At 44.4% G+C, this 26,873-nt stretch overlaps 2 protein-coding genes across 4 annotated transcripts in view; one reads left to right on the top strand and one right to left on the bottom strand.

Moving 5' to 3' along the window:
* VANGL1 (VANGL planar cell polarity protein 1) overlaps nucleotides 1-11,535 on the bottom strand; it is a 54,213-nt gene extending 42,678 nt beyond the window's left edge. Inside the window, exons 1-2 of the mRNA XM_050748207.1 lie at nucleotides 11,386-11,535; nucleotides 2,071-2,282 (exon numbers count right to left, since the gene is read on the bottom strand). Of these exons, the coding sequence (XP_050604164.1) occupies nucleotides 2,071-2,141 (71 nt within the window). The 5' untranslated portion in view covers nucleotides 2,142-2,282; nucleotides 11,386-11,535. The remainder of the gene's footprint in view (nucleotides 1-2,070; nucleotides 2,283-11,385) is intronic.
* The window catches only part of NGF (nerve growth factor), a 1,213,865-nt gene that overhangs the window by 856,375 nt on the left and 330,617 nt on the right, over nucleotides 1-26,873 (top strand). The window lies entirely within an intron of this gene.

Here is a 26,873-nt window from a genome sequence, read left to right as displayed (position 1 = left end):
TATTCATCCCCAAGCACCCAGGGAATCCCAAATTCCTACTTCTGTCATTGTGGTGTGGATGAGGGAAGCCTGGTATTGACAAGGGAACTGGTAGGGCTAAAAAACTAGTATTTTAAAACAGCTGCTTCTGGACTTTTCATAACTAAATCTGATAAGTTTACCCATCAGCTGAAATGTGTGATTTAATTCTTGTGGCCAGAGGGCTTCTAACTGTCTCAGGAGCTGGGCTCTGCCATGTTACCACAGGCCCCGTCCAGCAGCACCTGCCCCGAGCTCCTTCTGTTTCTCATGCTTATTTGAAAGCCTTACCTGGACTCCAGCAGAAGCTCACTGACATGTTTTCCTCAAATTTTTATAAGAGCAATACATAAAAATGTAGAAAACAGTTAAAGTTAAAAAGAAAATACCACCATAGTCCTATACTCAGAGACAGGCATAGTCACCATGTGAATACTCATCATATGTATATGTAACTATTACAGCATACAACATTTTGAATCCTGTTTCTTATAACATGGTCTCATGAACATTTTCTCACATCATCAAATATCTTTGAGAACCTTTCCTTTATATTCTGTTCCATTCATTTCTAAAAATTGCAAAATATACACTTGTAAAAAAACTGAACAAGTACAAAAAGATAAAGGAAAGTTCCCATCAGTCTCTAGCTTCTGCCGAGCCTCCCCCTGTGGATGACCACTCCTAGCAGTTTGGAGTATACCCTCCCAAACCTTTTTCTATGTGAGTAATCCAGATGGGCTTGTAAATCATTAGATATATGTAGCTCGCTGCTGTTTTACAGAACAAAATCTCACTCTGCATTCGGCTGCTTGTATGGGGAAGAGCTCAGTCAGGGAAAAACCACTACAATCACTATTCCCAAGCCAGTGCAGAGCTGGGCCTTTGGGCTGGGGCCAGTTGGTACCTTGGAACACAGCACTAAAATGCCAAGGCCATTACAATATTAATCTAGCCACTGGTGAGTGACCTCCAACCTGTACTGCATTACATGCTTTACAAGCATAATCTCATTTAATCCTCTCAATAGCCCTGTAGGAGAGGACTGCTGTACCCATTTCACAGATGAGGACCCTAAGTAAATGGCAGCACTGCAATTTCACCAAGCACAATCCTAACTGGTACAGTACCACCTATCTGTTCACTGATTTCTTTATTCATTCATTTGCTCTTCTACTTAGCAAACATTCTACAGGTCAGTAACACAGCAGGTCCTAAGAATAGCAGTGCACACCTGCTAATTTTGCAGAGACTGCAAAATTTTGACCAATACCGCCCAGGACAGTGTTTTCCAACCCAAATTTGTTCACCTGAAGATTAGTCAAAGAGAAATAAGGTACCAGGCCAATCCTACTGGTTCACCAAATAAGCCTCATGACAAAGGCATAATGGACAATGAGTCAGCAACTTCGGGTGAAAACCAACAAGCAATGAACACTTTTTAAATCTTCCATTTACATTCTTCATAAAACTTTCAGGAGAGCTGATACCTATAAAAAATACCTAGAAACCGAGGCGGGCGGATCACGAGGTCAGGAGATCGAGACCATCCTGGCTAACAAGGTGAAACCCCGTCTCTACTAAAAATACAAAAATTAGCCCAGTGTGGTAGCCAGCGCCTGTAGTCCCAGCTACTTGGGAGGCTGAGGCAGGAGAATGGCGTGAACCCGGGAGGCGGAGCTTGCAGTGAGCTGAGATCGCGCCACTGCACTCCAGCCTGGGCCACAGAGCGAGATTCTGAGATTCTGTCTCAAAAAAAAAAAAAAAAAAGAAAAGAAATACCTAGAAATGAAAAACATTTCCACTGCAGGAAACAACTTTAATTTAAAACCAATTGTGAGAAATTAAAGTCATCAACTCTAATGGTGGCTATAAAATGTAAACTGGTGGCATAGTTACTCCCGAGAATGTTAAATGCTCTTAAAGCTCAGCTTCTCACGCACCAACGGACCCGAGCTCCAGCGCCGAGTCAGTGAAAAGTGAGTGTAGAGAACCTCACCAACCTGTAGGTTTCCCCAAAAGGAAAAGTAGAGTAATGAACAACTTACATACCCTTGTCTGTGAGATTTTTTCGAATGACTTGAATAGTAAGAATATCCAGAATAAGTGGATTCGGTATCCATAGCAATGGAGGGCTTGCCCTTGAGGAAGGAAGGAGCAGGTACTGTTTCTCCTTAGAGGTAGAGAATTTCACCTACCAGACTCCTAAAACCTCAAGGAGTCTGGAAATTAGAAGAGCAGGCACTCTTCAACAGGAACGAATTCTGGGAAAGAGGGAAAAAAACAAGACATTAGTCTTCAAAGCCAACCTTAATGGGGCTGAAAGATAAATGACAGCCACATCTCCTCTCTGGGGTCTCTATCATGGAACAAGCAAGCGAGGGTGAAGCAGCTGAACTCTAAATGCTCCACCCACGCAGCAACCGGCTTTCCCAGGTGTCTGGGAGGGAGACAGGATAGGTGCTGAGCAAGCTGAACCCCTATCACAGCAGCAGGAAAATGGGAGGCACTCATCCACTTCCTCAGTGCGGCCTGACGCCTGCTCACTGGCTTTAGGAGGTGACTTTCCACATCTCTGGCCCTCCACACAATGCCCAGCCCCCAACTGCCAGTTTGCTGGTTATAAAAACAATACTCAGCGAAGTTGCTTTTAAGGGATTTGGTTATAATTTCCAAAAGTAAATTGAAAAAAAAAAAATCTTCAGTCTTTTTGATCTAGTATCCAAATTTCTGAGAATTTATCTTAGGGAACTGATTTCTTTTTCAAAGAAAAATTATTGTTGTCTCATTGTCTATAAATAATAAAATGCTAGAAACAATCTAAATGCCCTCAGAATACAGGAATTGGTAAGGAAAACATGGTTCATCCACCAAAAAAGTATCACATATGTGTAAAATGATCATTATAAAGAATGGAAACTCTTATAATGATAAATTTTAAAAGCAGGAAACAGTATTGTTGATACACAGTGCACCAACATTACAGTTACAATCACATAAAATTGCCTTGGTAAGGACAAAGATTTTTAAAGGAGACACAGAAAATAAAAGCAGGCAATTTATTATTTGCAGGCTCCTGGGTCTTTTCCCACATTTTCATTAGATATCGCTTTGCAATAAAAATAAATTGGAAACATTTCCAAGTACATTCCTGAACTCCCACATGCTAAACTTTTTACTTCGAGAAAACCGAGATCCACAAGTTCTGTCTCTCTCTGCACCCCTCACCCCAGAGCTAGTCTCAGCTCAACAGGGTTCCTTCTTCCAGCGCTGGAAGCTGAAACTGCAAACACAGCCAGTGAGATAAGTGTGAAGAAAAAACAAAGGAGCTGTAAAGGCCATACCCTAACCCTCCTGGGAGGAGGCCACGTTTCCCTGATCCCAGCAATGACACGTAAGTCTGGAGGGAATCAGGTCAGCACAAATCGCCACATACCTCCAACACAGCCCCCATAGCCTCCCATCCCACTTAGGGTGTATTTACCCTTACCATTCATTCTTCCTGGGAGTCAGGTACGTTCACTTCCAAGGTCTGCCACCCAGGGCCAGTCTCCTTTGTCCCTGATGCCCTTACTTGCCATTTCACTTCTCCTCTGCCATCAAGAGCCCAAGGCTAGCCCTGGGGAAACCTGAGTTCTAGTCTGAGCCCAGCCACTGTCTTTCTTATGCCTCAGTTTCCTCATCTGTTAAACGGGGTAAACCAACCAGCCACCAATCTCACAGGTTGATCTGAAAATATAACCAGATACAGTTTCCAGAGGTGGGTTCCAATCTCGGGTTTTACTCACTTATTAGCTATCAGGCCCCAGTCAAAATGAGTAAACCTCTTTGAACATGTAACTGTAAAATGCAAACATCAGGGTTGCTGTTAAGACCAAATGAGCTAACAACTTAGAAGGCACCCAGCGCGAGCTCCAGATGTGCTAGGTAAATGAAAGTCCGTGTGTATCAGTACTCCCTTTGCGGGTTCCGAAACCCTTGTTCCTCTGTCTTCCTAATGAGAGAAATGCTTGGAAAGAAGCAGAGCAGATAACAGTCTCTGTGCCAGCCTTCCTGCCACAAAGCTCACCTATGGGTTCACCTGCAGTCAGACAGAATGGAGCTCGCATCTCAGTCCGCTGCCTACTAACTAGCTGTACACCTGGGCAAAGCAATTTCTCCTTGGAGCCTCAGAGATTTCCCAATCCATAAAAAGGAAGCAAGGCAGCCTATTATGGTGGGCGTTTGGTGGGGGAGGTAGCTGTAAAGATTAAATGTGAAAACAAACACAGCAGGCCTTTTTTAAATGCTAAGTTTTGCTCCTCCACTTACCCTACTTTCCTAGAAGACTTCAAGAGCTGAGTCATCTTTTTTTCTGCCTACTGTCTCCACCATTTTCACTAGCAATTTCAATCAGCTTTCAGCACCTCAGTCTCACTTCCTTTCTGCCCTGGGCTTTGCTGTTTTCTCACCTGCTTCATAACAGGCAGCCGTCAACATTAGGATGTGCATCGAAGATCTCCAGCCCTGAGTGAATTGAGATCCTCCCTGAAAGCCCCTCACCCAGCTCTCTGCTGATCTGCAGATTCTAATGTCCAGTTCCCTGGCCCAGAACACTGATTTCCCTCTCTCTTCTAGATTCATAATTAACCCTTCACAACTCCTACACTCTTTCTGCCTTGCATCCCATAACTCTGGATTCCCCAATCCATCCCAACTTCCAGCTACTTTTTGCTAAATGCTGCTGGAGTGTCTCAGAGGCTGGCGGCCCAGGCCCCGCAGATCTGGGCAGACCCAGCTCGGTGCTTCCTAGCTGTGACATCAGGGGGCAGATGTTTGCCTCTCTGAGCTTGTCCAACCCTGCCCCATAAAATGAGGTCATTTAATATTCTCTCTTCCCAGGGTTCTTGCGAGGATTAAACGAAACTGCAAAGGTAAAGTCTCTGGCACATGGTAACCCAAATTTTATTCCCTTCCCCCTCTGCCAGAGGACTTCATTCCTTGTCCTCATTGAAAACTTGTGGCCACTCATTAAGACAACTCCAGACCTGTCCCTCAAAGGAAACCATGGATCCCAAATGCCCTCCAGGGAAAGGCTTTATCTAACTCTACCAACCACCCTAGTCCGGTTTCCCTCCCACAGTTCCTTCCTGTACTTACCAAAGGAGCGGTCTATACATGCTGTCACTCCCTCCTTCTCCACTGTCACTCCAAATCCCCATCCACAACACTCCACTGAAACAACTCAAAGTTGGCCAAGGACTGCTGTGAGCCAAGTAACATCCTTGTCCTCCTCCCCCAGTGCTTTTTATTTCATTTATTAGTCCATCCACCTCCATATTAAGTGGCATCTACATGACCATGCTAAGCAACACTAGGGCACAGCAATGACAAAGGCACACTGCTTGCCCTAGCAGAGTTTCTCTGTAGCTCGCTAGCCTCCAATTTGATGCCACTTATGTTACTACTTCTCTAACACTCCCTCTCCTCTCCCCTCACCACATTATCCCTTAACATTCAAAACTCTTCTCATTCTTCTCCATCCACAGATTTCCTACGGCAGAAGCTCCTTGAACAGAGCAGCTATGTCTTACCTCCACCCAGGATATTTTGAACATAACAGGTACCCAACAAATACTTACTGAAAGACTAAAACCCAAGGGCACATTTCCTACTGAGATTCTTCTTGCTCCCCTTGGGAATGCCATCATCCCTCTCAAAGGTGCTCTCCAGTATCCTGTCCTGTTCTTCCCAATTCCTCAGCTAAAGCAATACCCTCATCCTATGGATCCAGCCCTGTGCCACCTTCAACACCCTCTCTGACCCTCCCCTCCCTCTACTGATTCACAGCCACCCACTTCCTCCAGGCTCCATCTACACAGGGCTAGACCACTACAAAGCCTCCAGGTGTCCTCACCAGTCTACACACAGCTCAGGCCCCTTGTAAGTCATACCGTTTCTAATAGTTACCAACTCTTATCCTATCCAAGATCTGAGTGAGGATTAAGAGGATGCAATAAGAGGGGCTCGACTTTGGATTTTCAACAGACTTAATAGAAAAGGATATCCTGAAGCTTATCACTGCAATGATATATCTATGAGATAGTTCCCTTGCATATACAATAAATTAACAAAACTCATGATAAGGTCAGAAGGAATCCCTTATCAAAAAAGATAATAAAGCAATGAAAAGGAATCAGGTTCCCAGGGTAATAAACTGAAAGACTGTCACAACAGCATGAATGGGACAGTCATATAAAGGTGGGAATATGGCTCCTAGAACCTAGAACTGTCTATCACAGTGACCCCTCATATGACTCATATTGTGTTTGGCCCAGGCTGGGCAGCAACCAGAGTGACCTTTTAAATTACAATGCAGACATCACTTCCCTGTTTAAAACCTTTCCATGGTGTCCCACTGCACTTTAAATAAAATACAAAAATCTTTCATTTGGTATGCAACGTCCTGCCCAGCGCGCTAGCTCCCTCCTCCTTCTCTAGCCCCAGCTCCTTTAAGGTAGTCTTAGGGCTTTGGCAGAGCCCAGTATATCTGTTGGTACTCACCCTTTACGTGCTCTGTTTTGCCAAATTCCTACTCATCACTCCCTAATTTAAATACTGCTCCTTTCAAGAGGCCTTTCCTGATCCTTCAATCTCAATCAGGCTCTTCTCCAGCACCCTGTACTCTTCCTTTCTATCCAACTTCCAGTGATACATTTGTTTGTGTGAGCACTTATTGTCTAGTTCCTTTACAGGCTGTAAGCTCCATGAGGGCAGAGGCACTTTCATGACTGTCTTTCCAGCTCCTAGGACACTATGGGTACCCTATAAACGTCTGCCGAATGAAGGGTTTTATGGCAGATCTTAGGACACGAGGCCATAGATTCATTGTGGGAGAAACTTTAGAAATTATCTATTTTAAATCCTTAGTTTTAGAGGTGAAAAAAAAAAAAAAAAAGATGCAGATATTAGATAGAGCCATGATACCAGAACTATCAAAAATAGAGCTCTACTACTGGCTTGCATGGCAGTCCCACTCAGGGGCAGAGTTCATACTCCAGACACACTGAGTAAAAATCAGCAGCAGCCTCTTTCAGCCACTGCCCAAGAGCATCTCGCCTCACCTGTCACCCACCCCTTAAGAGTGCACTGCTTGGCACTGCTTGCGTGGGGGCTGGAGGCAAGTATCAGGGCAGGGCCTGGCTCATCGAACCACATCGCATGCAGGCAAGGTCAACACTGGGAGATAGGTGCACCGGGTGCTTCTGAGTGACAGTGTCTTAAATTCTGGACTTCCTAGGCAAAAATGTCAGAGAGAACCTCCTTTACCACCCTTTATCAAAAGCAAAATGAAGATAAGCAGCCTCAAACAGAATTCTCTCCTAAAGTCATGTTCACTCATATAAAAATCCTACTACTTAAAATGAAAACACAGTGTTTAGCAAATCGTATGAAGGAAATAATACGTTATGATAATGACAGTGGTAAACACAAGCTAACCTTCGCAAAAAGGAAATTATAAAAACATCAACAGCTCTGCCTAGAGCTATTAAGTAATTAAGGGAGCTCTGGTTTGGAAAGTTACTATGTAAGGGGTACAGAGACACGCACTGAATTTAAAGAGACACTTTGCTTCCTATGCAGTAAGTAGATCTATTTCCAAGGAAAAGTGGTGTCTGGTACAACCATGCTTATATATGCTGTGTACATTACATTGAATATTTGATTTTTATATAGAATTCTGCAGAGATTATGCTATTAATTATTATTTATATTTTGTCTTGAAGCTAACATTCTTCTTAGGGGTACCCATTTTTAATTAAATGGTACTCAAGGGGAAAATGACAATTGGAATAATTTTGTTTAGAGTCAACTATTCTTCTAGAGAGTAGCAATGAGCCCAGATTGTGGGTTAAGAGCATTCGAATCCTGGCTCTAGTACTTACTGTGTGACCTCAGAGCAAGTTACTTAACTGCTCTCTGCCTCAGTTTCCCTAACTGTAACAACATTTTTTATTTTACTTATAGATCTGTGGTGGGCATTAAATAAGATTATTCATACAAATTACTAGAACAGTGCCTAGCACATGGTAGGCACTCACAACTATCAACTACTACTAGTATTCACTAGAGTAAAATTCCTTCAGTTAGGAAGAACTGAAGGGGTTGTATGGCATAAAACTTCTCTATCATTTTCACTGAACTTATACACATTTTTCTGGTCTCTGCTACCACCTTTAACTACTACTATTAACTATAGCTAAGTAACAAGTGATTTCTATTCTGTTTCTTACAGGCCTCTATTTACCATCCCCAGGTTGGAAGCAAATGTCAGAGAGACCAGAGAAAACTGTGTGTGTTTTAGTGGGTTTATTTGGAGGGGCATGGGCCTGGAAAGGAGTGGGCAGAGATGCAGGGCAGATCTATAAAACATTTTGAACTTGTGGTCTATAAACCATCAAATATCATGCAGGTCACTGATGTGAGGATCTTGCTGGGCTTATGGCATTTGTGACAAACCCATTGATTCTTTTATTACAACAGCTTATAAATGAATGATTCTGGGTCATTATTTACAAGGAGAGAAAACATTAACATCGTTTTACTTGTTTGGCCAATGATTTCAACTCACCTTGCCAGAATAACTTCTCTCAGCTCCAGTCATGAATTACCCCCAAAACACCTCCAGCAACTGGGTACAGATTTCTGAAGAGCCGTGAATTAACATGTCTGGAGTTACGTGATGTATATTTGAAGGCAAGTGACTCTCTTGTCCCCTGCCAGATATTTAAACTTCAGAAAAATAGATCTCATGAGTACCATCTCCTCTGTAAATCTGATGGTACAGAGTCTAATCACTGCTGATCTGTAAGTGGGATTCAGAAGGACACTGCTAAAGACAACAGAACACGCATGTATCCTTGCATCAAACTTTAGTACTGCTAACATCAAACCAATACTGCTAACAGAAACATGGTCCAATCACAAGCCCACCTAACCATTTCCATCTTAAGGAAAATAGAATAGCATGATGCCCAAATCACATGCCCTATACAGCGAGACCCCAACCAGCTAGCTGACTTTACAGAGATGATGGTAATACTCTAACAGTTTCTAGTTGTCAAGTGTTTACTATGTGTTAGATGCTGTTTAAAGTCACTTACATGTAATATCTCACTTAATCCTCATAACAAGCCTTTAAGGAAAATAAAACATTAATACCATGTTAGTCAGGGAAACCAGACTGACACATGAGCCAGGGCTTGAACGTTGAGAGTCTAACTCCAGAACCTGTGCTCTTAGCTATAGAAAATTGACAGCACTGTAGCAATTACTAGAATTGTTTGTTTATATAGAGGAGTATAAGCAACAATCATAAATTGTCCCAAACCACATATAACCCCACAGAGAATTTTGCAATTTCAACTTCTACTCACAGGTTCAGTGTCCCAAGCATTGTGGGGCATTCAGGAGAAAAGAAATGAATCTAAAATAGTTCTAACTCCTAAGGAGCTCACAGCCCCAATGTGGAGACCTCCAATTAAAACACAATGTGACAAGGGCCCATCCCAACCAAATTGCTAATAAGGCCTAGGGTAGCAAGCACGGTGTGTATATATATGTGTGTTAAGGGGATGATGAAGGGGAGAATGCCTTCTTCATTCAACGCACTTATCCTTCAAACAAAGGGTGACATGGAATTGTTGCTTGGTAAAGAAACTTTAAATTTCCTTTATGGTTTTGTCCTTATGTTGCTTAATACATAAGACAATAAAAATGTACTGCTTGGCAAGCAGTACTTACAAATATAACACTCTCAAAATTCTTCTCCCATTTTACTTACAAATTAAGTTGCAAGCAAGCCTCACTGCCAACATTGTTGACAGTGAAATTTCACACTTAAGTGTTTTCACTAATTATACTGAGAGACATCAACGTTTGGGAATGTTTAATGCTCATGGATAGGTGAAGCGTGTTATTTCTTTGAACTGGGAAAAGAAACAGTTTCCTCCCACAAATCAAAGCCCCAACTATATCACATTGATTTAATTCAACTCTAAAAACTCTATAATTAGTGGTTACAGAAAATGGCTAATTACCTCTCCCTGTATTCAGACAATTTCTGCCATCTCACTTGCAGTGCCTGGGAGCTGTGTACTCAACCCACCCACTGAAGGGAGAATGCTAATTAACATTGTTGTTTGGTGATACAAGTTATAATATTTTTCAGCAACCCCGCAAAATTTATAAACATGTCAGTGAAAATACCAATTCGTTACAGTTTGTTAGCTTTTGGACTAAGTGCCTAAGAATACATTCATTTCTAACCAAAGCCAGGTCAAGAGTTTTAACAAAATGCACGGGCCTCTCACACAATCATCATCTTAAGGTGCTCTAATACTTCCTAACGAGCATCTAAGGGAGCTCACAACACCTTCGCAGTGTGGGCATTAGACCTGGTTTGGAGAAGTGAAAACTGAGCAACAGATTTCTCGGCTCCAAGTCTCATCTGCTCATCACCCAGCAGCCAGGCCGCGGCTCCGCCCTACTCCTGCCGCCACCACGGACGCGTTTAAATTTTTATAAAGCTTCACACTTCTCTAGGCGCGATGCTTGGGGCAGTTCAAAGACTGCAGAAGGAAATGAGGTCCTGCCGGTGGCGAAGGCTGCCCCGGCGCGGTGAGATTTCCTCCAGCAGGGACACCTTGGGCAGAGACCCGCCGGGCGCCTCTGCTCCACCCCGGCGTTTTTGAAAGTAAACTCCTACCTGCCTGTTGCGCTCTCCAAGGCGCAACCGGACTCGCCCCCCAGGCCTCCAGGGCCGGCTCAATTTTTTGTGAGCGAGGTGTGCACACAGACCAGCTCTGTCCCGTTTCCTGGCGAAGGGCCAGGCGGTGCCCGGGTCGAGCCCCGCCAGGGGTGGGAACCCCGGTGCGCGCCCGGCTCCCGCCCTGCACGGCTACTGCAGCCGCCCGGTGCCTCCAACGCTCGGCCACTCCCTGCCGGCCTGCCCGCCGCCCCGGCACGCGCACCGAAGGGGCGCACCCCAAAGACCAGCCAGGGGAGAAAGGGGCGTCCGAGGCGTGAGCAGGCAATCCCGCGACCCCAGGGAGTGGGGTGCGGCGGAGATCGCACGGCAGGGCCAGGAGGGGCGCAACGCATGGCTAGAAGAGTGGAGTCAGAGGAAGCACGACCCGGAGCGCTCCGGAGGAGGGGAGGGAGCTCCCGGCCCGAGGCGGGAGCCGGCGACCCGGGGTCGAAGTCCGGCGGGGCGAGTGCGGGAGGAGGGCGCAGGGGCACGCGGGGTCCGAGGTGGGGGCGTCTCCCAGCTAAAGGTCTGCCCCGGAGGCCGCCACCGCGCAGCGCTTGGCCTCTCGCGGGACTCACCTCCGCCCTGGCCGCCCGGGCTCCGCGGCCCGCGGTCTCGGCTCACAGCGGCCCCGGCTCTGCGGCCTGCGCTGGGCTCCTGGAGAGGCAGAGCCCCGCCGCCGCCGCTGCACTGCTGCTTTCCGCTTCCTGTCCCGGCGCCGCCCCGCAGCCCGAGCCCAGCCCTGCGAGCCCGGCGCGGCCGCGAGCCAAGAGCAGCGAGCGCTACCGGCCCCGCCGCGGGCCCGGCCCACCTGCAGCGGAGGGCGGGGCCCGACCGGCGTCCCCCTCAACTCGTCACCACCCCGACCCCACACACCCGGGACACACACGGAGGCGTGCGCGGTCACACTCATGCAGACGGTCCAGGGAATGACACCTCCCACACACATTCACCCTCATACACACACTCACACTCTACACAGAGGCGCACAGCCCAGTAACCCACTCTTCTGGGCAGACACACACACTATAAACACACAACCCAGGGATTGATCTCCAACACCGTCCCCTCCCCCCCCAACGCCCACATACTTGGAATCTTAAACTCACACACACACACACAATCATGCACAAAATTCAAGCCCTTTTGCCCTCACCAGCGCCCCAACCCACATATTCACATGGCTCAGGGACTAACCCCCCAACCCCACTCAACACACACTCATATACACACATTCCAAGAACTGACCGACAAATATCCATGTACACCATATCTCAACCCGTATACACACACTTAAACTCACATGTAGCCCTAGGAATGACCCCACAAATACACACACACACAGCCTGCAAGCCACCACAGCAAGCCTCTCCCCTCCTCCTCCCTTATAAGAGCAGGCACAGCCGCTAGCCCAGTCTCCTAGAAACTGCTGGATGAGCACATCTCTGCAAGCAGGTAGCTGAAGCTTCAGTGCTGATTCCAACCAGGTACTCTTTCCTTTCTGAGCCTTTGTGTCCCTGTCTGAAAAGTGGTGAGGACGCTGATGTCCACCTTGCAGGATTGTGGTGAGGATTACAAAACAGTTGGCAACGATTTTGATGAATATTTGCACTTTTCTTAGTTGTCTTGTGTTGGTAGCATTAGGGTTCCTTACTGATTATCTCCAGTCTAGCCGGGACCCAAAGCTGCTTACGTGGCAGAACTTTACAGTGGAAGCAATGTATGATGAAGTGCTGAATTTCCTAAGAGTTTCTGTAGGAGTATTGTGGGCATTTGGGGTGGGGAAACGCAGGCCCACCCTGACTAACCTTAGTCAGGGAACCTTGGCCCCAAGAAGCCCTCACTCCCCTGATTACCTCTTCCTCATCCCTTCTAGCCTCCATTTTCTCTCGCATATATCACACTTCCTTGAGAAGACACCCATATGTTCAATGTGGCTGATTTTCACCACTCCCAGCCCCCAGGCTCTGCTGCCCCACTCAGTGGCCTAGACCATCTGTCCCCCACCGCCAGCCTCCCAGTAGGCTCCAGAGAGCAGATGTTACTGACTCAGGCAGCCAGGTTCCTATAGGAAAAGCCAATTGTCTATTCACCCAAATCAGCACTCAGGTGCAGAAATGTAGAACATTATAAAAACATGTCTGTCTCATCTCTAAAATGTAGTACTTTCAAAGTTCAAACAGTCCAGGGATTTCCAGTTCTAGTCATGTACCTGAATAGCTCCAATTGACACAGAGATCTTCAATGAGTTTTCAGAAAGTAGTTCTAATTCACTTAGGTTCTTATTTCCAGCCACCTTAACAGATGATGTTTTGTGGGAAAGACGGGTAGTTGCAAATAACCTATTTTAAAATAATAAATTCACCTTTAATACCATTTAGAGGCTGGTCTTGGTGGCTCACACTTGTAATCCCGACACTTTGGGAGGCCGAGATGGGCAGATCACTTGGGTTCATGAGTTCAAGACCAGCCTGGCCAACATGGCAAAAACCCATCTCTACTAAAAATAAAAAAATTAGCCAGGCATAGTGGCAGGCACCTGTAATCCCAGCTACTCAGGAGGGTGAGGCAGGAGAATTGCTTGAACCAGGAGGCAGAGGTTGCAGTAAGCCGATATGCACTCCAGCCTGGGCAACAGAACGAGACTCCATCTCAATTAAAACAAAACAAAACAAAACCATTGTGTGGGTCCTGGGCAAGATGGCCAAATAGGAACAGCTCCAGTCTGCAGCTCCCAGCAAGATCAACGCAGAAGGCAGGTGATTTCTGCATTTCCAACTGAGGTACCCAGCTTATCTCATTGGGACTGGTTAGACAGTGGGTGCAGCCCACAGAGGGTGAGCTGAAGCAGGGTGGGGGCATTGCCTTACCTGGGAAGTGCAAGGGGTTGGGGAACTCCCTCCCCTAGCCAAGGGAAACCATGAGGGACTGTGCTGTGAAGAACAGTGCATTCCAGCCCAGATACTATGCTTTTCCCATGGTCTTCACAACCCACAGACCAGGAGAGTCCCTCGGGTGCCTACGCCACCAGAGCCCTGGGCGGCCGTTTGGGCAGACACTGAGATAGCTGCAGGAGTTTGTTTTTCATACCCCAGTGGCTCCTGGAATGCCAGTGAGACAGAACTGTTCACTCCCCTGGAAAGGGGGCTGAAGCCGGGAAGCTAAGTGGTCTAGCTCAGCGGATCCCACCCCTACGGAGCCCAACAAGCTAAGATCCACTGACTTGCAATTCTCGTTGCCAGCACAGCAGTCTGAAGTCGACCTGGGACGCTGGAGCTTGTTGAGGGGAGGGGCGTCCGCCATTACTGAGGCTTGAGTAGATGATTTCCCCCTCACAATGTAAACAAAGCCAGTGGAAAGTTTGAACCGAGCAGAGCCCGCTGAAGCTCCACAAAGCCACTGTAGCCAGACTTTCTCTCTAGATTCCTCCACTCTGGGCAGGGCATGTCTCAAAGAAAGGCAGCAGCCCCAGTCAGGGGCTTATAGATAAAATGCCCATCTCTCTGGAATGGAGCAGCTGGAGAAAGGGGTGGCTGTGGGGGCAGCTTCAGCAGACTTAAATGTTCTTGCCTGCCGGCTCTGAAGAGAGCAGCAGATCTCCTAGCACAGCACTCGAGCTCTGCTGAGGGACAGACTGGCTCCTCAAGTGGGTCTCTGACCCCTGTGCCTCCTTACTGGGAGACACCTCCCAGCAGTAGTTGACAGACACTTCATACAGGAGAGCTCTGGCTGGCATCTGGCAGGTGCCCCTCTGGGACAAAGCTTCCAGAGGAAGGAACAGGCAGCAGTCTTTGCTGTTCTGCAGCCTCTGCTGGTGATACCCAAGCAAACACAGTCTGGAGTGGACTTCCAGCAAACTCCAGCAGACCTGCAGCAGAGGGGCCTGACTGTTAAAAGGAAAACTAACGAACAGAAAGGAATAGCATCAATATCAACAAAAAAGACATCCACACAAAAACCTCATCCAAAGGTCACCAACGTCAAAGACCAAAGGTAGATAAATCCGCAAAGATGAGGAAAAACCAGCATAAAAAGACTGAAAATTCCAAAAACCAGAACACCTTTTCTCCTCCAAAGGATCACAACTCCTCACCATCAAGGGAACAAAACTGGATGGAGAATGAGTTTGGCAAATTGACAGAAGTAGGCTTCAGAAGGTGGGTAATAACAAACTCCTCCAAGCTAAAGGAACATGTTCTAACCCAATACAAGGAAGCTAAGAACCTTGAAAAAAAGTTAGAGGAATTGCTAACTAGAATAAACAGTTTAAAGAAGAACATAAATGACCTGATGGAGCTCAAAAACATAGCATGAGAACTTTGTGAAGCATACACAAGTATCAATAGCCGAATCGACCAAGCAGAAGAAAGGATATCAGAGACTGAAGATCAACTTAATGAAATAAAGCAGGAAAACAAGATTAGAGAAAAAGAATGAAAAGGAATGAACAAAGCCTCCAACAAATATGGGACTATGTGAAAAGAGCAAACCTACATTTGATTGGTGTACCTGAAAGTGTTGGGGAGAATGGAACCAAGTTGGAAAACACTCTTCAGGATATTATCCAGGAGAACTTCCCCAACTTAGCAAGACAGGCCAACATTCAAATTCAGGAAATACAGGGAACACCACAAAGATACTCCTCAAGAAGAGCAACCCCAAGACATATAATCATCAGATTCACCAAGGTTGGAATGAAGGAAAAAAATGTTAAGGGCAGCCAGAGAGAAAGGTTGGGTTACCCACAAAGGAAAGCCCATCAGACTAACAGTGGATCTCTCTGCAGAAACCCTACACGCCAGAAGAGAGTGGGGGCCAATATTCAACTTGCTTAAAGAAAAGAATTTTCAACGCAAAATTTCATATCCAGCCAAACTAAGCTTCATAAGTGAAGGAGAAATAGAATCCTTTACAGAGAAGCAAATGCTGAGACATTTTGTCACCACCAGGCCTACCTTACAAGAGCTCCTGAAGGAAGCACTAAATATGGAAAGGAAAAACCAGTACCAACCACTGCAAAAACATACCAAATTGTAAAGACCATTGACACTATGAAGAAACTGCATCAACTAATGGGCAAAATAGCCAGTTAGCATCATAATGAAACGATCAAATTCACACATAACAATATTAACCTTAAATGTAAATGGGCTAATTAATGCCCCAATTAAAAGATACAGACTGGCAAATTGGATAAAGAGTCAAGACCCATCAGTGTGCTGTATTCAGGAGACCCATATTATGTGCAAAGACACAAATAGGCTCAAAATAAAGGGATGGAGGAATATTTACCAAGCAAATGGAAAGCAAAAACAAGCAGGGTTGCAATCCTAGTCTCTGATAAAACAGACTTTAAACCAACAAAGATCAAAAAACACAAAGACGGATATTACATAATGGTAAAGGGATCAATGCAACAAGAAGAGCTAACTATCTTAAATATATATGCACCCAATACAGGAGCACCAGATTCATAAAGCAAATTCATAGAGACGTACAAAGAGACTTAGACTGCCACACAATAATAGTGGGAGATTTTAACACCCCACTGTCAATATTAGACAGATCAATGAGACAGAAAATTAGCAAGGATATTCAGGACTTGAACTCATCTCTGGACCAAGCAGACCTAATAGACATCTATAGAACTCTCCACCCCAGATCAACAGAATATACATTCTTCTCAGCACCACATCACACTTATTCTAAAATTGACCACATAATTGGAAGTGAAACACTCCTCAGCAAATGCAAAAGAATGGAAATCATAACAAACAGTCTCTCAGACCACAGTGCAATCAAATTAGAACTCAGGATTAAGAAACTCACTCACAACTTCACTACTACATGGAAACTGAACAACCTGCTCCTGAATGACTACTGGGTAAATAATGAAATTAAGGCAGAAATAAATAAGTTCTTTGAAACCAATGAGAACAAAGATAAAGGTACCAGAATCTCTGGTACACAGCTAAAGCACTGTTCAGAGGGAAATTTATAGCACTTAATGTCCACAGGAGAAAGCAGGAAAGACCTAAAATTGACACCCTAACATCACAATTAAAGGAACTAGAGAAGCAAGAGCAAACAAATTCAGAAGTTAGCAGAAGACAAGAAATCACTAATATCAGCGCAGAACTGAAGGAGATAGAGGCACAAAAAAGCCTTCAAAAAATCAAATAAACCAAGAGCTGTTTTTTTTTTTTGAAAAGATTAACAAAATACATAGACCACTAGCCAGACTAATAAAGAATAAAATAGAGAAGAATCAACTAGACACAATAATAAATGATACAGGGGATATCATCTCTGATCCCACAGAAATACATCAGAGAATACTATAAACACCGCTACACAAATAAACTGGAAAATCTAGAAGAGATGGGTAAATTCCTGGACACATCCACCCTCCCAAGACTAAACCAGGAAGAAATTGAATCCTTGAATAGCTCAATAACAAGTTCTGAAATTCAGGCAGTAATTAATAGCCTACCAACCAAAAAAAGCCTGGGACCAGACAGATTCACAGCCGAATTCTACCAGAGGTACAAAGAGGAGCTGGTACCATTGCTTCTGAAACTGCTCCAAACAATAGAAAAAGAAGGACTCCTCCCTAACTCATTTTATGAGGCTGGCATCATCCTGATACCAAAACCTGGCAGAAACACAACAACAAAGAGAAAATTTCAGGCCAGTATCCCTGATGAACAGCAATGTGAAAATCCTCAATAAATTACTGGCAAACCAAATGCAGCAGCACATCAAAAAGCTTATCTACCATGATCAAGTGGGCTTTATCCCTGGGATGCAAAGCTGGTTCAACATACACAAATCAGTAAACATAATCCATCACATAAACTGAACCAATGACAAAACCCACATGATTATCTCAATAGATGCAGAAAAGGCCTTTGATAAAATTCAACACAGCTTTATGCTAAAAACTCTCAGTAAACTAGGTATTGATGGAACGTATCTCAAAATAATAAGAGCTATTTATGACAAACCCACAGCAAATATCATACTGAATGGGCAAAAGCTGGAAGCATTCCCTTTGAAAACTGGCACAAGATAAGGATGCCGTCTCTCACTACCCCTATTCAACATAGTATTGGAAGTTCTGGGCAGGGCAATTAGGCAAGAGAAAGAAATAAAGGTATTCAAATAGGAAGAGAGGAAGTCAAATTGTATCTGTTTGCAGATGACATGATTGTATATTTAGAAAACCCCATCGTCTCAGCCCAAAATCTCCTTAGGCTGATAAGCAACTTCAGCAAAGTCTCAGGATACAAAATCAATGTGCAAAAATCACAGGCATTCCTATACACCAGAAACAGACAAACCAAGAGCCAAAGCATGAGTGAACTCCCATTCACTACAGAGAGAATAAAATACCTAGGAATACAACTACAAGGGATGTGAAGAACCTTTTCAAAGAGAACTGCAAACCACTGCTCAAGGAAATAAGAGAGGACACAAACAAATGTAAAAACATTCCATGCTCATGGATAGGAAGAATCAATATCATGAAAATGGCCATACTGCCCAAAGTAATTTGTAGATTTAATGCTATCCCCATCAAGCTACCATTGACTTTCTTCACAGAATTAGAAAAAACTACTTTAAATTTCATATGGAACCAAAAAGGAGTCCATATAGCCAAGACAATCCTAAGCAAAAAGCTGGAGGCATCACACTACCTGACTTCAAACTATACTACAAGGCTACAGTAACCAAAACAGCATGGTACTGGTACCAAACAGATATATAGACCAATGGAACAGAACAGAGGCCTCAGAAACAACGCCAAACATGTACAACCCTCTGATCTTTGACAAACCTGACAAAAACAAACAATGGGGAAAGGATTCACTATTTAATTAATGGTGTTGGGAAAACTAGTTAGCTGTATGCAGAAAACTGAAACTGGACCCCTTCCTTACACCTTATACAAAAATTAAATCAAGATGGATTAAAGGTTTAAATGTAAGACCTAACACCATAAAAATCATAGAAGAAAACCTAGGCAATACCATTCAGAACATAGGCATGGGCAAAGACTTCAAGACTAAAATACCAAAAGCAATGGCAACAAAAGCCAAAATTCACAAATGGGATCTAATTAAACTAAAAAACTTCTGCACAGCAAAAGAAACTATCATTAGAGTGAACAGGCACCCTGCAGAATGGGAGAAAATTTTGGCAATCTGTCCATCTGACAAAGGGCTAATATCCAGAATCTACAAGGAACTTAAACAAATTTAGAAGAAAAAACCCATGAAAAAGTGAGTGAAGGATATGAAAAGACACTTCTCAAAAGAAGACATTTATGTGGCCAACAAACATATTTTAAAAAAGCTCATCATTGCTGGTCATTAGAGAAATGCAAATCAAAACCACAATGAGATACTGTCTCACACCAGTTAGAACGGCGATCATTAAAAAGTCAGGAAACAACAGATGCTGGAGAAGATGTGGAAAAATAGGAATGCTTTTACACTGTTGGTCTGAGTGTAAATTAGTTCAACCATTGTGGAAGACAGTGTGGCAATTCCTGGAGGATCTAGAACCAGAAATACCATTTGACCCAGCCATCCCATTACTAGGTATATACCCAAAGGATTACAAATCATGCTATTATAAAGACACATGTACACTTATGTATACTGCAGCATTGTTCACAAGAGCAAAGACTTTGAACCAACCCAAATGCCCATCAATGATAGACTGGATAAATAAAATGTGGCACATATACACCATGGAATACCATGCAGCCATGAAAAAGGAAGGGTTATGTCCTTTGCAGGGTCATGGATGAAGCTGGAAACTATCATTCTCAGCAGACTAACACAGGAAGGGAAAACCAAACACTGCATGTTCTCACTCATAAGTGGGAGTTGAACAGTGAGAACACATGGACACAGGGAGGGGAACATCACAACCAGGGCCTGTTGGTGGGCTAGGGGTGGAATAGCATTAGGAGAAATACCTAATGTAGATGACGGGTTGATGGGTGCAGCAAACCACCATGGCACATGTATACCTATGTAACAAACCTGCACGTTCTGCACATGCATCCCAGAACTTGAAGTATAATTTTTAAAATGCCATTTATTGTCCATTTTTCTCCAACGATCTTAAGTGTTCAAGCTGAAAAGGTAAGCATTGGAAAGCTCAGGAACTGAATGATGGAGGCCTGCCCTAGCTCAAGGTTACTGTCACCAAGTGGTTTAACCTCATTTGGCTTTTGCCCAAAGTTGAGTGCTCCAGCTTATCTTTAATTAGTAATAAAAGTAATATTGTGGGTGCCACATGCCACTTCTTTGTTTCACTAGTATATATGTTGCAAACTCAATGTGCGAAGTGGGGTACTATGCCCTGGATGATCTCAAGACTGTGTTCCACAAATGCATACAAATATTTCTCCCTTCTCATTCTCACAGCTTTCCCAAATCTTGGTATGATGCCGTGATATGATGATATGTATGTTTTGGTTTTCATCCACGGTGGTTCCTGGCTCACATCTCCTGTGAGATTCTTATTTCCTAAGTGACTAGGGCAGTAAGGATATCTTTTGTTCAAGTATTTGGCTTTTTGTCCTTGATTCCTGAAGCAGCTCTGGAAACAGTTTTAGAGTGATAAAGGTGAAAGACAGTCTTTTGTTATTTATAACAAATGCTTTTCACCCACACCTGAGCTTATGTTAATGAGGCAATTTTTGGGAAGTCCCTAGATAACACTTTGTAGGATTGGGGGAGAGACACTGGTTGTCAGGGAAACCAATCCTGTAGTCACAGGGTTGAAAGGTTCTGCCTGTGGTATTTATACATTATTGAGGAGATAGGATGCAAATAACCAATAGGAAGCAACAAGGTGAACATTCAAATTGAGTGCTGTGGGAATTCAAGCAGGAGAAACTGTTTTCTGTTTGGGAGACCTGCGGAAGGCTTCGTGCAACTGGTGGCTTTTCAACTGGGGCTCGGTGGATAGGAAAAACTTTGGTGGGTAGCTGAGAAGAAAAAATAAACTTAGTTTCTTCCTAATGTGCTCTCATAATACAGAGTTCTTTTCAGATTCCACTGTAGGAGTATTTCCCCACACACCAAGCTAGCAATCAATTCTGCAGCAGACACCAGCTGAGAGGAGAGGGGGGTGAAGGTTAAGCTGATCACAGTGACCAGTGATTTAATCAATCATGCCTCTATAATGAAGCTTCCATAAAAACCCCAAAGGACTGGGTTTGGGTAACTACCAGATAGGCAAACACATGGAAGCTTCCAGGACAGTGAAGAAGAACATATCCATGTGTCTAGAGGGTGGTGGAGCCCAAGTCCACCAAGATGGAAACTTCTGCGTGCCACCCTTCCAGACCTCCTGCTGTGTGTCTCTTCATCTGACTGTTGATTTGTATTATTTCAAATATCCTTTATCACAACATAAATGTTTCCCTGAGTTCTGTGATCCACTGTAACAAATTAATTGAATCTGATGAGAGTGTTGTGGGAACCCTGATTTATAGCCAGTTGGCCATAAGTTCCAGAGTCCTGGACTTGCGACTGGCCGAAGTGAGGGCATTCTTGGAGGCTGAGCCCTCAGCCTGTGGGTCTTGACACTCTCCAAGTCCATAGTGTCAGAACTGATTTGAATTAGAGGATACCCGAGTGGTGTCTCCTGCAGAATTGCTTGCTTGCTTGGTCTTTGGGAAAATCCCTTACACATGTGGTCAGAGAAGCATTCCATGTTGTGAGAGTACAGTAAGAAGAAACTGAGTTTGTTTTTTCTTCTCAGCTAGCCACTGAGATTTTTCCTGTTCATCAAGACCCAATTCAAATGCCACCTGTTTCATGAAGCCTTTCCCAGGTCTCCCAACCAGAAGACAGTTTCTTCTATTTGAATTGCCATAGCACTCTGATTTTTTTACATTCACCTTGTTGCTTTGTATTGGTTATTTGTGTCTTGTTTCCTCAATAATGTGTAAATACCATGTCTTATTTATCTTTTTTCTATCACAGATCTTTTCACATAGTAGTTACTTTCTAAAATACTTAACACATGGATAAATGACTATAAAATATTTTCGGCCCCTGGAAAGTTAATAATTTAACCAGAGAACAATCTAATTACAGAGTTTTTATATATGCATATAAAGGTTGTTAACAGAAGATAATACATAAAATGCTAAATGTATTAAAAGCACACTCTTTTAAAGAAGTTACTTAACCAACCTCAAGAATTATGAATAAACCCCAAATATCAGGAGGTAAGTGAGAAAGGCCTCTGATCTACAAAATAGACTGCAAAGTCTATGCCTTAAAGTGGAGAGAGTTGATAAACAAGAGAATCCGTCATATCCCACTTAGATACTGCTTACACTTAGTTTACTAACAATTCTAATAAACTTTACTATCTGATTCACTATAGATTAGCAACACATCAAAAAGAGAGTCAGGCAATGACCTCAGGAAGACCCCAGGGACTGCAAAGAGGATCACTATGAGGATTGTTTAATTCCAGAGCTCGTGCCCTTCTCTTTCGCTCCTGGCACACTACACATCACAGAATAATGGCTAGGGATGCACAGTGCCTTCGTTGTAAAAGGCGAGATGGCCCTTCTGTATACAGTACTCTATTTCAGAAGACAGAGAAGATGTAAAATAAATATCAGAAAAATTTCCATCCAAAATGTTTGAAATGTTAAAAAGTGCCAATTCTTTAAAGGGTCATTTTCTGTAAAATCTACATATGTTGATTTTATGTCTGCTGGTTAATAATGCCAGTGATGAGGTGCTACAGTATGGGTCATTAGTGCCCAGTGAGAGAGTCACACAGGCCTGGATGGTCAGGGAAAGCTTCCCAAGGGAGGGTCAATTTGTCCTCACCTTGAGGAAAGAGAAATGGAACAGGCATAGATGGAGGACAGTGGCTGGATCCCAGGTGCTCGGTCTGTACATGTTGAAGAATGGTTCGACAATGTTTCTGTTTGGAGTATGGACCAGAGAGAGGAAAAGCAATGCCTGGTATTTACTCAAGGGCAGGGAGCAGGGCAGTCAGGGTCAAGATAAAGGCTTATGCTAAGACAAAGAGGATTCAAATTTGAGTGGCTAGGATTAGAAGGTAGAGAACCTGGAATCCAACACTAATGTTTGGATTTTTTTTGTTTGTTTGTTTTCCTTAAGAGTACGTGCTCAGGCACCACAGATAAACCTGAAATGTTCTTTCCTAGTGTTTTAAAATTTCATTTTTATTTAAGTTTATTTTTTAGAAACAGTCTCACTGTATTGCCCAGGCTGGACTCAAACTCCTGATCTCAAGCAATCTTCCCACCTCAGCCTCTGGGACTATAGGTGCACGCTGCAGTACCTGACTTCTGTGATATCTACTTCTGGTATCTACTATGTGCTAGGCAATATGTTAGCTACTAGAGATACAAAACTGGGTAATGTAACATTGACCAGTGATTCAACAATTAATTCAACAAACATCTATTGAGCACTCACTGTGTACCAGTTACTATTCTAGGCTCTAGGGATATATTAAAACAAACTAAAGCTTCTGTATTCAGAGAGTTCATATTTTAGTGGGGAGAGATGGACAAATGAGCATCATGTGTAGTATGTCCAATGGTAACGAGTGCTAAGGAGAAAAATAAAGCAGGAAAGAACATGGAGAAGTCGGGTGAGGGTGCATACGGCACTCTCCCGGAGGAGCTCAGACACTCCAGGGCGAGACTGCTACATAAATAAAGTCTTGCTATCAAATACCATAGTGCTGATAGTGCCAGTGCTATGACAGAGACCAGAGGCAGGATGGGAGCACTGTGGGAGCACAGAGAGAAGGCCTAGCTCAGTCTGCAGAAGTGGCATGGCTTCACCTAGTTGTGACTCTGGAACCAGAAGGAAAAGGGTGTATTTGGCAGATCAAGGGGGAGGGAGCATTCTGGGCCAAGGCACAGAAGTGTGACAGAAAAGTCCAGGAAAGCACATTTGTGGCTTCCGTGCTAATGGACTTCACAGGCCTGAAGAAACAAGGTGCTGAATGTGGGGGTGTTTTGGGGGAAGGAGAGGCAGGTACAGAGTGTTGAAGCAGGACGGCTCTGTGGGGTGCCTGTTGGCAGTTTGGCATCATGGGAGCATAAGGGAGGATCAGGCTGGGATACGGGGGAGAGGGTGGGGATGGGCCTGGAACAGGAGCAGCGCCAAAGCTCAGAGGGCCCTGCATGGCAGGCTTAGAAGTTTAGATTTTGGCCAGTCGCAATGGCTCACATTGATAATCCCAGCACTTTGGGAGGCTAAGGCAGGAGGATCACTTGAACCCAGGAGTTTGAGACCAGTCTGAGCAACATAGTGAGGCTCTGTTTCTACAGAAATTAAAAAAAAAAAAAAATTAGCTGGGTATAGTGGCTCATGCCTGTAGTCCCAGCTACAAGGGAGGCTGAGGTGGCAGGATTGCTTGAGCCCAAGAGTTTGGGGTTACAGTGAGAATGAGCTATATGATTTTACCACTGCACTCCAGCCTGGGCAACAGAGTAAAACACTGTTTCCAAAAACAAACAAAAAAAGTTCAGATTTTATCTGGTGGACAATGGGGAGCCATTGGGTTTTTATAGAGAGGGATAAGATGAGCCGATCTGGACTGCAGTGTGGAGAGTGGCTTGGTGGGAGGGAAAAGTAAAGGCAGGGAGACCAAATGGGAGGCTGGTGAGACCATAGGAAGCCCAAAGAGGCCAGTAGGCCTTAGTTAATGCAGCCTTCACAGGCAAAGCTCAATCACAAATGGGGAACCAGGCAGAGGAAGAAGCTCAAGGAGAAAAGGTTAGTTTAATTCTAGGCATGTTGAGTGTAAGGGACCTGTAGGATGTGCAGGTGCAAAGAATAATAGTTCACATTACTGATCGTTCATTATGTGTCAGGCACTGTGCTGAGCATTTCATGTCTTCTTTATTCCTCACTACAACTGATGATGTCGGCGGATTTTACAAAGAGAAAAACTCAAGCACAGAAAGCTTAACTTGCTTGAGATCTACAGCTGTTAACTGGTGGGGCCAGGCTTTGAACCCAGACTGGCTGACCATAGATTCCTCATTTTTGATCCATAAACTATACTGCTTTCTAACAGTATAGATTTAGAACTCAGGAGAAGATAGGCTAGTGATAGTGACTATAGGTTTCAGAGATTCCATATAGCTGGCAATGCAGTAGAGAAAAGAATAAGAAGTGGGTAGAGGAATACAGACCGTGTGAAGCAGAGATAAGACAGGGAGTGTGGCAGGAGCTGTTGTTTTGTTTTGATATGAGCAACCCTGAAACCTTTGTATAGACCAGGGAGAAGCAACCAGACGGGTTCAAAATTTAAGAAGGGGTAACTTGTGGGACAAAGAAGATGTGTGATGGCGAGCACAGGTGGAAAGACTAGCCTTGTACAGATGTGAGACCGCTGGTGAGTGCAGGAGGTCAAAGTGTCTTAGTATTTGCCATGAGGTAGGAGGCAAAAAGCTCTGCCAGAATCAGGAAGGCAGGAGATAGTCAGCCAGGAAATAGAGACAGCTGGGAGAAGACATGTATCTGATGGCTTCTCAGGGCCCTTTGAGAATTTGATTGTCAATGGGATGGAAACCACTGAAAAACTGCACATCCCCCCAATTTTTGCAAACAATTTGAATGAATGGGCCCTTCAAATTGAGAAAATTGCCAAGGGACCAAATTGGTTCCTTGCAGTGGCCCTAGACATAGCAGTCTCTAACGGCTCTTCTGTGTCCAAGAATTTTTATCTTTGATGGGCTGAGTTTGAGGTGAGGGTGGGATGTCCAAGAGCAAACTTGAAAAAGCAGTTGAATGGTGGGATTTTCTACTAAATAGCCTTGCCTGGGTTTGAAAGTATAGTATATAAACAGGAAACAAGCTTGTTCTGTGCAAAGCCACTGGCCCACGGGAGCCTAAGCAAGCAGTCATGGTCTGCGGACCAAGTGCGGTGACTCCCAGGAACACCGGCCACTGGTGTCCCTCCAGGCTTCTCTGCAGGCCCTGGCAGGCAGGCCCACTCCCAGGCCCAGTGGCTAGTGTTACCTTGGGGGTTGGGAGGGACCCAATGTGAGATAGAGATCTCAGGTTGCAAAAGTGGGATCTTGCCAAGACTATAGCCAACCCCTCACTTTGGCAGCCTTGTTATCATTGAAAAGGATACAAGTCAAGCAGAGAGAAAGAGAGTCTGATAAAGACACCAGTCAGTGCATGTGGCCTCAGGGCTACTGGGTGCTCCCCAGATGATTCCACTTGCCGGAGCAGTGCAAAGGATCACACTCAGGGCCAGTCATGGGCAGAGCTGCTCCACGCTAATACCACCTTCTAGAGACCCGGAAGTTTATTCTCTAATGTTTATTTCATCTGTGGCATCATCGTCAGTAATTCATTAACTATTTATGAGAAACATTTGAATAATACACCACATACAGTGTTGAACTAATTATTTGGACTGACACCAGGTGGCATTATTTCCCCAGGGCGAACCAGCCTCCAGAGCTTCTGCCCCAAGCTCAGACTCCTTCTGGCTGTGGAGGAAATGCAGGCATGCAAGGAAGGCCTTGGCTCCTGGTCTGCAAGCAGTCGGCTCCCCCTTCTGAGTTACAAGTGGTCTCCATGGGAGCTGCAGAGGGGAGGGCTAGGTCTGGGCATAGGAGGACAACACAGTTAACCCATCTTAGCAGTCAGGCTTTGTATTAATCATGCGTATTTATTTTCTGGATTTCTGATGCTTTGACATCTGGAGTCCTGCTTCCCAGGGCTAGTTAGTTCCTAGTGATAGTAAAGGCTCACCCATAAGCATCCTTGTTGTGCGCAAAGGAATCAATCCAGACCCTGTACCCCAACCAACTCTTTTATTGAGCTCTTGCAGGGGTCAGATACTGGGCCATTATCCCCCTGCCCAAATCATTCCAGGGTCAGGTACCAGACGAATAGAGACTGTCCTTATACCCCAGAGCCTGCTGACGTTATTTAAACTAGCCAATCCTACACCTATTTACCCTGCTTGGCCTGTTTCTTCCCATAGCAACCACAATAAAAGCTCTTGT

This window comes from Macaca thibetana, chromosome 1 (genome assembly GCF_024542745.1).
Source record: "Macaca thibetana thibetana isolate TM-01 chromosome 1, ASM2454274v1, whole genome shotgun sequence".
In the NCBI taxonomy this organism is placed as follows: domain Eukaryota; kingdom Metazoa; phylum Chordata; class Mammalia; order Primates; family Cercopithecidae; genus Macaca; species Macaca thibetana.
The sequence above is the reverse complement of the archived record's forward strand: the minus strand, read 5'-3'. Positions and strand labels throughout refer to the sequence as shown.